Raw genomic sequence first — 13619 nt, 5'->3', positions numbered from 1 at the left:
AGAAATTCTTTAAAACATTCCCTGACGGTCAAAGTGGTGGAGTGCCACCACCGGCTACAGCTTTTTTGAGGAAAAGTGCCTGTCGTGGTTAAAATTTAAATTACATATTACATCAGCGAGTGCACAGATGGAGTAGACATGACACAACTTTTTCTTCTCAGCTCTACACTCAGTGAATTACAAGTGATTTCACTTACCTAGTCAGAAATGTATCCTTGGTCTTTCTGGTTGTGGAACTCTATTCCATTTAAACCCAAAGTCTCTCCTTCAGGAGGAGACTTTGTGGACTTACAGATGGCTCTTAGTATAGGTTCCTTTCATTGTTGCAAGCCCCTGGAGAGTTTCGTGAGGTCAGAGAGGAGAAGGAAAGGCTATGTAACTATAAGCGACACGGTGAGGTCGGACAGGGTGGTCCTAACTTTGGTGTCTGTCACCCCTGAAAACCTGCTGATGCTTTTGCTGGTGTGGATGGAGGTGTTTGCTCTGAGTCCTGTGCACTTGGCAGGCTGCTGCCTCCTCGGCCCCCAAGGGCCAGGACTCTGCAGACTGTGTCCAAGGGAGTGTCCCCCAAGACAGCCACTCGACATGGTGGGAATAGCAAGTGCTGGCAGGTTTATGCCTAAAGGCTCTCCACAGACCAACGTCAGCCCAGGCCTGGCACTGTGCATCTGTGTCCTGCTCGGGGTGTAGAAGCATGAACAGCTGTGTGAAATAAATTTTGGGGGGTTCTGGCTGCTTCCTCTTGTCCCAGAGTATAGATTGTGGGAAGAGAAGACAGAACAAAGAAACACATGTACTTCCGGGGTACGGTTGCTCATTGTTGTGGGGGATATACCACCTTGTGACCATTTGCGTTATACAGAAATCTTTCTGCTGGCTTGGGGAGGAGGGTGTGCTTTCTCTCCCCAGCTCTGGGGTTCAGCTAAGAATCAGTGAGGGGCTAGGGAATTTGGCAGTCACTGCAGGGGACTTTTAATTGTGGGATCTCATGGACAAAAGGGGGATAGTTCCATATCCATGGCTCTGTGGTTCTCTCCCTCCAGGAGTACAGAGTACCTCCAGCTGACTGAGTAAATTTCCCAGCATGTTCCAAGCACTTAGGAGGCAGGTGACGGATGTGCCAATTATCTGTGTTCTGTGATTTGGGCACCCTTTGTACTCTGGCAACAGAGAGCTTTTCTCCATATTGACAGGGCACGAACGGTAGGGGCGGGACAGACTCGGCACAGTGGCCGCACTGTTAGCATTCCTGACACCGCTCCCGGAGCCTGTGTGGAGCCGCAGGACGTGTGATCGGTGGTCTGACTGTGAAATTGTGTGGTGCTTGTTTGCATTCAATCAAATTCTTTGCACTTAAACATGTGTTAAAGAGACAAATAAGTCAAAATACTGGAGCAAAACCTAAAGTTAAATATCTGCCTGTTCTTTATAACGGCATTCAGATGAAAACCATCAAAATGCAAAATGCTATGTATGTTACACCCCTCTAGGCTCAGGTTGGATTTCTTGTTCTGTAATTTCTGCATTACTTACCGTGATTTTTCAGAGTCAGGAAAATGCATCAGAAGCTGATCTCATTGTAACAAAACAAATCCCAAATCGAGAAAATTCTTGAGAATGCAGCCATTTTGGAAATGTAGATAAAGAAGAAAAATGCTGAAGATTTTGGGTGGTTTACAGACTAGCATGGTTTTGTAATTGCTGCCACCTACTGTATGTGGTTGATGTTTGTTTAAATGGAGAAAGTTCATGAAGGTGAGGCTGTTGAAACAGATAATTAGAGCAAGGTAGACACCATTAGGTTTTAGCATTTCTTCTCTCCTCCGTAAGTGGCTCTTAATTACCGAGACAGCCGCCAGCTTTCATTCATTACCTTCAAGTGGATTTAAAGTTTTTCTCATTTTAAAGTTCCTTTGCCAATGAACCTTCACAGTAATGCTGTGAAATGCACACTCAAAAGCTCACCCTGCTCCGGGATTTTCTGAGTATACATGAAGCAGTTTGCTTTAAGAGAGTTGTTTTGTTTTAATTCAAAGGAATTACGTTCTGGATTTGGATTATAAATTAATTTGCATGAAAGAGGTGAAATTAGAGCTAGTGAAGCTCATGTGAGTTGTAGCAGTTGACTTAAAAGACATTCTTTCATTAGTCTTAAAACAAAGCTTCAGATCAGTCGGCTAGTTAAACATAACAAGCAATATAGAATCTGAGTCCTCGGAGGCCCTGCTCTTTTATTAAGACCCAGCTGTCAAAGGGTCATTAGGTCCTTCCTGCGGAAAACAACTTCCCCTTAATGTTTGGGGTCGCCCCTCGATGGGATTTCTGAGTAAGTGCCTGACATTTACTTTCTGAAAGAATCTAAAGCTGGTGTGAGACCGGACTGTTGAGACGTCTCAGGAGCAATGACTTCAGCCTCGGTGTTGTTAAATGTGCCGCAGTGTGTGTTTGGAATGCTCCCGCTTGCTGTATGCGTTGACGTAGTGTCAGTATAAAAGATTCAGAAGCATAACTTCATGGAGACCAAAGCACTGAACCTGGGAAGAGACTACATACGTAAAATGCGCGCACTTCTCATGGATGTTTGTACCTTATTGCTACTTACGTTATTTCCAGTGGCCCCTGTTTCAATGTCTGAAAACACCACCGTGAGGTTGACTTTGCCTTTTCTGCCCCAGGCTACTTGCTTTCTAGAAGAGAAGGCCAAGCAGGGTCTCCTGAAAAGCCGCTCTCTGACCTGGGCCGTCTCTCCTACCTGGCCTATTGGAAGAGCGTCATCTTAGAATATCTCTTCCACCACCACGAGAGGCACATCAGCATCAAGGCGATCAGCAGAGCTACGGGCATGTGCCCACATGACATTGCCACCACTCTGCAGCACCTCCACATGATTGACAAGAGGGATGGCAGGTGAGTCCTGGTGCCTTGGGCAACCCCAGTGGCCCCTCAAGCATCTTACACCAGGAAGGACCCCTGGAGTCGGGCAGATTCAATCTAGTTAAAGGTTCCCCAACAGTATTATTAAAACCTTTCTTTTACAAAGAAAACCGGAAACGATACTTTTTTGCTGGTCAAATTTCAATCTACCGTACCTTTGCATTGATGAGCTTTCTGATTTTTCCTCACCCTGGTAATATTAGTGCTAGCATATGTCATTACATGAAGGTGAAATGAAATTTCAGCTTTTGATTGCACTTTGTTCTGCCTCATCACATTACAGATTTGTTATCATTAGAAGGGAAAAGTTAATACTGGGCCACATGGAAAAGCTGAAAACCTGTTCCCGGTCCAATGAACTTGATCCAGAGAGTCTGAGGTGGACCCCAATTTTAATTTCTAATGCCGCAGTTTCTGAAGAAGAGCGGGAAGCTGAAAAAGAGGTAATGATTGGCTTCATCAACCTAAGTTGTGTAATTTCAATCTTGGAGCATTCTTAAACTAAGAAAGTCATTAACATCATTGTCAAAAGCTTGGTTATGTAGAGAGAGCTTGTGAAATGATATGGCACTAATTTATCTAACTGAGGTTGCATGCTAAGACATGATAATTTTATTGAATTGAGTATGAAAAATGAAACATTTATCATTGATCACAAAGCAGCATTTTTCACTACTGACAGCATGTAATCAGATCAAATTTGGTGCTGAGCTCCAAGGCTGCAGTGTCAATCGATTCTTTGTGTTTATGAACTTGCTTAAAGTGCTCCATGCCAGTGAGCATGTAATGTACTGATAAAGGACTCAAATCAATTCGCTGCATCATTAATACTGCTAAATATCCCATGAAACCCAATCTCCTTTGATTTGTTATCCTAACTGATGTCAGAGTCCTGAGATGATGCAGCTGGAATGTTGCTTGGCTGGCTGACTGTCCTGAGCAGAAATGACTTAGCTTCCTTCGCCTTTGATCCTTAGAGGCTCTGCCTGCCTAACTGCCCTCTCACCGGCCTGCCATTTCCCCCCTCCTCCCTTAGGCTGAGCGGCTAATGGAACAAGCTACCTGCTGGGAAAAGGAGGAGCAAGAAATCCTGTCGTCTAGAACTAACAGTAGGCAATCACCTGCAAAAGTACAATCGAAAAATAAATATTTGCATTCCCCGGAGAGCCGGCCAGTGGCAGGGGACCCAGGGCAGCTGATGGAGCTGTCCAGAGAGAGCAGTGAAGAAGAGGAGGAGGAAGAGGAGGAGGAGGAAGAGGAGGAAGAGGAAGAAGAGGAGGAGGAGGAGGAAGAAGAAGAGGAAGAAGAAAATATTCAAAGCTCTCCTCCAAGATTAACTAAACCACAGTCAGTTGCCATAAAGAGAAAGGTATGTGTCTGTTTAGATTTTCAGTCTGTGAGTCAGCTTCAGTCAAATCCGGGCATTGCAAACATTCTATTAGTATTTGTTTCATTCTCCATTCTTTAGATGTAGTGTGTTTGTATCCAGTCCCACTGATCACGTATCATCATCGTTTATCTTACGGTCATGATTGTTTACTTTTTGAGGTTTGTTAGTGCTGTGACAGGAAACCAGGAGCAGCCTGGCTTTCTAGTCTAGTGGTGACTGCCACCTGCTGGTTTGTGGGGCTAGAGTGAGGGAGGCTGAGGGAGCAGAAAAGGACCTTCAGCAAATTTTGATAAAAATGCCAAGGCTTGGAGAGGCCAGGAGATTTGTCCACAGTCACACAATTCATCAGAGATGGAGCCAGAACCAGGTGAGTGCTCGACTCCAGCCCAGCGCTCCCGGTGCTATTTCTTGTTCTAGTTCTTGGCATAGAATTTTTAGAAGCTACTTTAGGCCGTTCATTTGGATGCTGGTATTTTGCATTTGTGGCCAAGTGCACATTACTGAAACTTCTCATATCTTAGTGGCCTGGTGGTTTCTCTACATGCACCTGGGCAGAAGGTAAAAAACTGATTGTGTCCTTAGACTCAACCCAGATCTGATATCTTTGTCTTCAATCTCCATCTGTGACATAGAGAGGGGCCAGATAATGTTAGTGTAGCCAAGACCAATAGAGATAACACAGTACAAGCTAAGACGCCGCCCCAAGGCCAACCTGTGTGGCATTTGTCAAAGAACCCGCTGTTCTAACTCCCAGCTCCAAACCGGCCATCGTCCCCTGGAAAGGCAGCCGTGGGGAGGTGGTGGAGGGAGCATCCCTTAAAGTGGACTTCAGACTTATGCAATGTTTTGATTTCTTACAAGGAAAATGTCCTCATGTGTTATGTATATAAACAAAGAGAATTGTTTTAAAAACAGAAAAAAACAGAATCATCCAGGACACAATATGGACTGCCATTATATAAGATGACTCAAAGAAAACCAGCGCTTTCTACTGGCTCTCCTCATGATGGGAAAATTCTAGTGGATTAGGGAGGGCTGGCCACTTGGGAAATTAATAACCATAAATGTAAAATTATAGGATATGATTATCAGGCTTATATGTGCACTTTGGTGAACTTTCAAAGAGTTAAAAATGTAAGACACAATAATTCTTGGGTACTGGTTACCTAGAGTTTGAATTTTAACCATGCATATTGAACCCTTCTTTGCAATGTACTTTCAGTAATTTTTTGGACCCATTATTGACAGATTTACATTTTAGCAGCCAATCTTTTTGTTATTCCTAGTTTTAAGTTTTGTATCATTAAATTCTTTTTACTTGAGAAAATATGTTTTATGATTGCAGTTACAGGGAGTCATCTGTGCCGATCTGTAGTGCAGTTAGAAAAAGAAAAGTTTGTATCTTACATAAATAAGGCAGATCTCATGTCTTTGTTTAGATTTTTCTGTATTAAAATATTTTATAAAGTTATCAGTTGCTGACATCCCTGCAGCCACCAATAAATGACTCTATTACCATTTTAGTCCTCTCTTTAAGCACCCTTTTCGTTGTTCCTGAAGTTACGAAATGGGAACAAGGAGGCTAGTCTTGTGTACCATCATATTTCCGAGGGTGCTTCCAATGTAGTAGGTGCTCCCTGAGCAGTTATCAAGTATTCAGTGAGTGACCCAGTGACTAGTTAATTATTGCAACATTTATAGAAAGTTGGTGTCTGTGGTGCCTTAAGAGCTATGATGTACAGGATAGTGAAGCCAGCAGGCACCATTGGAAAATATATGCTAGGAAAGCAAACTTTAGCTTTTAAAATCTACAGTTAAGCTTCTAGGATGTTCTCTTCTCAAAGCATCTGCTTGAGTAAACAACTGTTTTATTTGGAAAACACTTGCCTGTGTAGTTGGAGCCCGAGAGGGATGTTAAACATCAAATGGAAGGTTAACTACAAAGGCAGCACAGAAGCCTTTATGTGTGCGAGTCTTAGACTCGCGTGTTTGCTGCATATCGACTCAACCATTAAATTTCTCATGAGCTCTATGTATTCTGTTTGGAATTCATTTCAGAGGCCTTTTGTGCTAAAGAAGAAAAGGGGTCGTAAACGCAGGAGGATCAACAGCAGTGTAACAACCGAGACCATTTCCGAGACGACGGAAGTGCTGAATGAGCCCTTTGACAACTCGGATGAAGAGAGGCCAATGCCGCAGCTGGAGCCTACCTGTGAGGTTGAAGTGGAGGAGGATGGCGGGAGGCCGGTCCTGAGGAAGGCCTTCCAGCATCCGCCCGGGAAGAAGAGACAGACAGAGGAAGGGGGAGGAAGAGACAATCATTGCTTTAAGAATGCTGACCCTTACCGAAGTAAGTGGCGGGATTATAAAAAGCTTGCCCTTGCGACTATCTGCCCATTACTGCCGAAAAACGGGCACCCGGGGTCCTGCCCAAGGGCACCCCTGAGGATGTGTGGACCCACGGGAAATACGTGCCCACCTGTCCTTTCTCATTCATGAAAGATTCTGGCTCTTCTTCCTGGAATTGGGTTTTATGTTAAACAACTCCTAAGGCCCAACATTCCTGTAGATGGGTTCATCTTACGTTCCGGAAATTGACTTGTCCCCAAAAACTTTGAAGTATGTCAGTAAGAAACACACTGCATTTCCTGATTCTAATATGTACTTTCCCCCACATTTAGTATTTCTGAAATCAGTGCATATAATATTATCAGTGTGAGCACTGAACTCAGTAGCTTTTTTTTTTCCTGGAAAAATATTAGTAGGTTGATGATGCATCTTATAATCAGTGGTGTCTTATATTATCAAGAATCAGCTAAACTTACACCATCACTAGTAGCTTTGATAATACAGGAAATGTCAAAATCAGGAAATTGTCTTTCCTTTTAACTTACTGTTTTACAATTGCTGCTGCCAGGAACATTCCACCCCATCCTCTAAAAAAAGCACCCTCAACATAATGTCCTATTTAAAAGCAATCATCCCTTGCCTGTGGGTCCCAGCCGAGTAATGAGGGTCTGTGGGACAGGCTCTCTACTGCTGAAATGACTGTATTCAAAAACTCACTCCCATCTAGGGAACAGGCCATCTCATGTCCCTGGGCTGTCACTCTAGCTTTTGAAAATGCACAATTTTAAGAATATGACCAAGCATCTTCTTGACTTTCTTAATTAACAGGATACAATATTTTGCTGAGAGAATGGCATCATATATATGTATAGAGAAACCAAGCCTTGTTCTTTAGTTTTTTAAACAAACATACATGTAAACAGCAGCGGCGGCGGCAGCACGCTGCAACAAGTGGTCATTTTTGTGTGGAAATTGAGCCTATTGCCAGTTGTCAGCTGTCTTCTCAGGAGCTGGTAAATGAATGGACACTGGTGCGATTTGCCTTAGAAATTTTAAGTGGCCTGCTCAGATCTGATTCCTTTCAGAATCTTTTTTCTTAAAAAGTAATTATGAGAAAACTCATCTTCTGACTTAGAGAGGTCTTCCTCTAAAAGCCGGTAGGTCCACTAGCACCTGGAATAAGAATGTAGAAATCAGGCCGCTAGCGTGGCGCCCACCTGCCCGTGTGAACAGAAATGAAACCATTTGAACATCTGGAGACGCCTGTTAACTAGGTATTGTGCTCTGGCTTCTGAAGGCTCTGTCCACATTCATATGTGTTCTCTTCAGCTAGTCAATTTGAATGTAGTACTTGCAGGTAAGTTTATGTGTAACTTTTTTATTATACAAATGATCTAAAAGTTCACCGTGCTCTACACTGATTGGATTAGAAATCACTCCCTTCTGGCAAAAGGGATCTCTGTTCCACGTTGGTTATTAGATCTTATTTTTGTTCCCCAAAATAAGTTCTCCCAAGTTTGTTCTCCTAATGACGCTATTTCTCTTTGTAAAGTGTTTTCTTTACATCGACCAGAAGATCAGCATGATCTGTAATTTTCTAAGACTTGGGTGTTTTATATCTATATTTATTCGTTTGCTATATTTTCTTGTTTGCTTATATCTATAAAACTATACTTACATATTTATATTCATGTGCATGCAGGTACAGTAAAAATAAAATCAGCTGAACTAAAATGAACTTGACAATTATGGTTTGTTTTTTATTTACTTTAGTATTCAAACCACACATTTGAGCAGCAGATTGATCCAAAATACAGTCTGGACAGAATTAGTGATAAAAGGAATACCTGTGCTTTAAATGCTCAATAATTTTATGCTAAATACATTATAGTTTATGTCATGCAAAAATGATGATCCTATAGTAGATTACAGATGTGTTTAGTTATTTATTCATTTGTTTCAGAGGTACACAGTTTATTTTTATGTCAGAGAGGACATTTAAATCAAAGTAAATAATGTCATCTGAGAGCATTTAAATTCACTAATTGTCCACAAACCAAAGTTCACTTTCTGAGGACAGATATGTGAGGGAGGCTTCTCTTTCATTGCTTTAGTGCAGTGAGGATGTGGACATGGGCTGGCATTAACCCCTTCCCCCTGTATTTCCTAGTTTGTAAATGTCGCAGTGGATTTTGTACAATGTGCAATTCCGGGCATCAGAGAATATCTTGTTTGTTAAATCAAATATGTTTATTATTGTTGTGTTTATCCATGTGCTTCCTATAAAAAGCACAGCTTTGTTGAGAGAGAGAATGCACGTGTCTGTATATGGCATATATAATTTTCCCAGACCTGGGTGATTTACTCAGTTTATACCACAATATTATTCTATATTAGTCTTGATTATGTCTTTACCATTAAGTCTTAAAATGCTAAATTGAAAGCAGTGCTTGCTAATTAATTTAGAGGAATGAATTCAAGTTGTTTGTGGTTATGCTTTCTAAGACTTTGTTTTTCTTCCTCCCCTTTGTCTCCTCGATAAGACAATATGGATGATGCAAATAACTTGAAAGAAGGCAGTAGAGACAATCCTGAACCTCTAAAGTGCAAACAAGTGTGGCCAAAAGGATCAAAGCGTGGTCTGTCTAAGTGGCGGCCAAGCAAAGAAAGGAAGACGGGATTTAAACTGAACTTGTACACCCCTCCAGAAACACCCATGGAGCCTGATGACCAGGTGACAGTGGAAGAACAGAAGGAGGCGCTGGAAGACAAAAGCAGCCCCAGTCCCACCAGGATTGAGGAGGAAGTCAAGGAAGCTGTGGAACCCCTGCTGCCTCGGGATGAAAACAGAAAGGAGGACACATGTGCACCTGTAAGTCCAAATAAATCACCAGGCGAAACTCTGGAGGACGATCCAATCAAACCTGAGGAGGAAGAGGAGGATGAGGAGGATGAAGAAGAAGAAGAGGAGGAGGAGGAGGAGGAGGAGGAGGAGGAAGAAGAAGAAGAAGAAGGAAATGTAGAAAAAGACCCAAGTGGTACTCAAGGTCAGGAAAAAGAGGAACCAGAAGTCTGCCTGGACAGAGAGGACCCTGAGCGTTTGGATGATCATGAAGAGGAGGAGGAAGAGGAAGAGCCGTCTCACAACGAGGGTCATGATGCTGATGATGAAGACGACAGCCACATGGAGTCTACAGAGGCAGAGAAGGAAGAGCGCCCCAGGGAAGCTTTCAAAGAAGTACTGGAAAACCAGGAGGCTTTTTTAGACCTTAGTGTCCAGCCTAGTCATTCAAACCCAGAGGTCTTAATGGACTGTGACGTTGACCTTGCAGCTGCGTGTAACAGTGAACCTAAGGAGCTTACTGCGGACACTGAAACTGCGCCCGAGTCTGATGAGGAGGCCCCCGACGAACAGGCCCAGAAACAGGACCAAAAGAACAGCGAAGGCGCAGATTCGGAGTTCAAAGAGGCAAGCACAGCAGCCATGGAAATCGACTCTGAGACCGTCCAGGCCGTGCAGTCTCTGACCCAGGAGAACAGCGAGCAGGAGGACGCCTTTCAGGACTGTGCCGAGACTCAAGAGGCCTGTAGAAGCCTACAGAACTACACCCATTCAGACCAAAGTCCACAGATTGCTGCCACTCTGGACGATTGCCAACAGTCAGACCACAGTAGCCCAGTTTCATCCGTCCATTCCCACCCTGGCCAGTCCGTGCGTTCAGTCAGCAGTCCCAGCGTCCCTGCCCTGGAGAACAGCTATGCCCAAATCAGCCCAGATCAAAGTGCCATCTCAGTGCCATCTTTGCAGAACATGGAAACCAGTCCGATGATGGATGTCCCGTCGGTTTCAGACCACTCACAGCAGGTCGTTGACAGCGGGTTTAGTGACCTGGGCAGCATCGAGAGCACAACGGAGAACTACGAAAACCCAAGCAGCTATGATTCCACGATGGGCGGCAGCATTTGTGGCAACGGCTCTTCACAGAACAGCTGCTCCTATAGCAACCTGACCTCGAGCAATCTGACGCAGAGCAGCTGTGCTGTCACCCAGCAGATGTCCAACATCAGCGGGAGCTGCAGCATGCTGCAGCAGACCAGCATCAGCTCCCCCCCCACCTGCAGCGTCAAGTCTCCCCAAGGCTGTGTGGTGGAGCGGCCTCCGAGCGGCAGCCAGCAGCTGGCCCAGTGCAGCATGGCCGCCAACTTCACCCCGCCCATGCAGCTGGCCGAGATCCCCGAGGCCGGCAACGCCAACATCGGCCTCTACGAACGAATGGGTCAAAGTGATTTTGGGGCCGGGCACTACCCACAGCCGTCCGCCACCTTCAGCCTTGCCAAACTACAGCAGTTAACTAACACACTTATTGATCATTCATTGCCTTACAGCCATTCCGCTGCTGTAACTTCCTATGCAAACAGTGCCTCTTTGTCCACACCGTTAAGTAACACAGGGCTTGTTCAGCTTTCTCAGTCTCCACACTCCGTCCCTGGGGGACCCCAAGCACAAGCTACCATGACCCCACCCCCCAATCTGACTCCTCCTCCGATGAATCTGCCACCGCCTCTTTTGCAACGGAACATGGCTGCATCGAACATTGGCATCTCCCACAGCCAAAGACTGCAAACCCAGATTGCCAGCAAGGGCCACGTCTCCATGAGAACCAAATCGGCATCTCTGTCACCAGCCGCTGCCACCCACCAGTCGCAGATCTATGGGCGCTCTCAGACCGTAGCCATGCAGGGTCCTGCACGGACTTTAACCATGCAGAGAGGCATGAACATGAGTGTGAACCTGATGCCAGCCCCAGCCTACAACGTCAACTCCGTGAACATGAACATGAACACTCTCAACGCCATGAATGGGTACAGCATGTCCCAGCCGATGATGAACAGTGGCTACCACAGCAATCATGGCTACATGAACCAAACGCCCCAGTACCCGATGCAGATGCAGATGGGCATGATGGGGACCCAGCCATATGCCCAGCAGCCCATGCAGACCCCACCCCATGGTAATATGATGTACACGGCCCCCGGGCACCATGGCTACATGAACACAGGCATGTCCAAACAATCTCTCAATGGGTCCTACATGAGAAGGTAGGCAACATAGGCAGTCACAAACCCCTGGGCGTCACTCTCGGATTGATCTGCACAAATACCTTCGAAGAGTACGATTTCAAAACCAGCAAATTGGTGTGAATGCAAAAATATTTGTTGGCACCATTTATTTAAAAAAAAAAAAAGCTGTATGCAGCAGAAAGCCTTATACAAGTTGTTTTTCTTTTTTCCCTTTTTCTTTTTTGGAACCTTTGTTTCTGTCCCTTTTCTATGAAGTTCTCTGCAGAGGAAAGCCTCTCTCTGGACTGCACTGGAGGCAGCCATTGCCGTGCCTGCTTCCATTAAACAATGTGGATATCCAGCCCCGCACTCCCGAGTTATCTGTTTTAACACGGAGCCTGGAGCTTTCTTCCCTTCCCTGTCCACTCCATGTAAATGCCTTTAGCATTTCCGTTCTTGTATATTTTGTTTAAGGTGACACTTCAGCATGCCGCTAATGTCTTTGTTAGTGACAGTGCATTTTGTAGTACTGTACAAGTGTTGTGCTAACAGTAAGCCATTTCTTAAGTTTTTTGCCTTGATTAGGGTGCCCTAATTTGAGGGTTTTAAAAAAAAACTATATTTTTGTTAATTATAAAACTGTAAAGAGCTATAAAAGCTATTACCATTTGGTTAGTCAAAAGGGTTTTATTGCTCAATGTTTGGTGTAAAGTTGAGACCCTTTTCCATTTTGGTGACAGATTTCTTTGGGGGAAAAAGGCAGCTTTCTGTTTTATAAATGCAGACTTCTGTTTATTGAATGAAGCATATCTCAGTGTTTATCTGTCAGGTTTTGAAACATTTCATATATGTCCAAATACTTGGCAGGATTTAAAAAAAATAGTGAATTTGGTGTAAAGTTGCTATTTTATGGAAATGCCTCTAACTTTACATTTTCATTCCATCTGTAGATTTTTCTATCTTTATAAAATATTGGAGTTATTTTTTAAGGAAAAATAGAGAAGTAGCTTGTGAATAGCTCAAACTAAGCTTACAAATCGCATGTAAAAAAGCAAAAAAGTTATTTGTGTCTGTTTATATTGCTTCCTTTTTTGTAGCCTTTGTACCTGTACAGGTGACGGTGAGGGCCACCAGGAGAGGCGCACCCCTTGTATAAAACAGCAGCCGGCGACACTCTCGGATTTATCTGTTCTCTTTTTAGTCAGTCACTTCAAAAAAAAAAAACCCACAAAAAATAAAAAAAAGCTGTACATTTTAACATAAAATAAATTATGATGAGCCATTTTTAGCCTCTTGTGTCCTGTCATATTATGATTGATAGAGAATGACCAATGGAACTGTATCATGTGTCACATCTCAGAACACATACACATTTTGGGAAAATAAATTATTTAGTGTACATTGGAGTGAAGAGATTTTCTGATTTGTTTTGACTTTGGGGGAGGGGGTTGGCAATAAATAAGAGTAATATCTAATAAAACCATCACATATACCAAATACCTATTTAATAAGTTAATTTATAATGGATTTTAATGCTTTACATGAAAGTTTATTTTATGCTAGTGCATACCTTCTGTATGCCAATCATTGTCTTTAAAATAAAGTGAATTTGTTTTTTTCTTTTTGACTTTGATCTTCATTTGCAAAGGGATCCTGCACAAATACCAGTTGCCTCAGTGGTTCCGTCTGTGAAACTCCCCTCATGGGTACAGTGGTGGCCAACTTCTTTCCTCTAAAGAATAACACCAAGAAAAAGCGCACCCAATTTGGGAATGTATGTTTGAAGAACCATTTTCTTAAAAAAAAAAAAAAGTGTGAAAGTTTTGCTCTGTGGTGAGTGAGTGATTGGATGTTTTATTTAATATCTGAAGTTCAGACCAAAAAA

At 43.5% G+C, this 13619-nt stretch overlaps 1 protein-coding gene across 1 annotated transcript in view; it reads left to right on the top strand.

Annotated features, from left to right (window-relative positions):
• Window positions 1-13353, top strand: part of KAT6B (lysine acetyltransferase 6B) — a 173840-nt gene extending 160487 nt beyond the window's left edge. Inside the window, exons 14-18 of the mRNA XM_008145353.3 lie at window positions 2676-2907; window positions 3218-3377; window positions 3971-4303; window positions 6383-6674; window positions 9217-13353. Coding sequence (XP_008143575.2) covers window positions 2676-2907; window positions 3218-3377; window positions 3971-4303; window positions 6383-6674; window positions 9217-11777 — 3578 coding nt within the window. The 3' untranslated portion in view covers window positions 11778-13353. The remainder of the gene's footprint in view (window positions 1-2675; window positions 2908-3217; window positions 3378-3970; window positions 4304-6382; window positions 6675-9216) is intronic.
• The last annotated feature ends 266 nt before the right edge of the window (window positions 13354-13619 follow it).

Source organism: Eptesicus fuscus, chromosome 17, assembly GCF_027574615.1.
Source record: "Eptesicus fuscus isolate TK198812 chromosome 17, DD_ASM_mEF_20220401, whole genome shotgun sequence".
NCBI lineage: Eukaryota > Metazoa > Chordata > Mammalia > Chiroptera > Vespertilionidae > Eptesicus > Eptesicus fuscus.
Note: the sequence above shows the minus strand (reverse complement) of the source record. Positions and strands in the feature narration are given on the sequence as shown.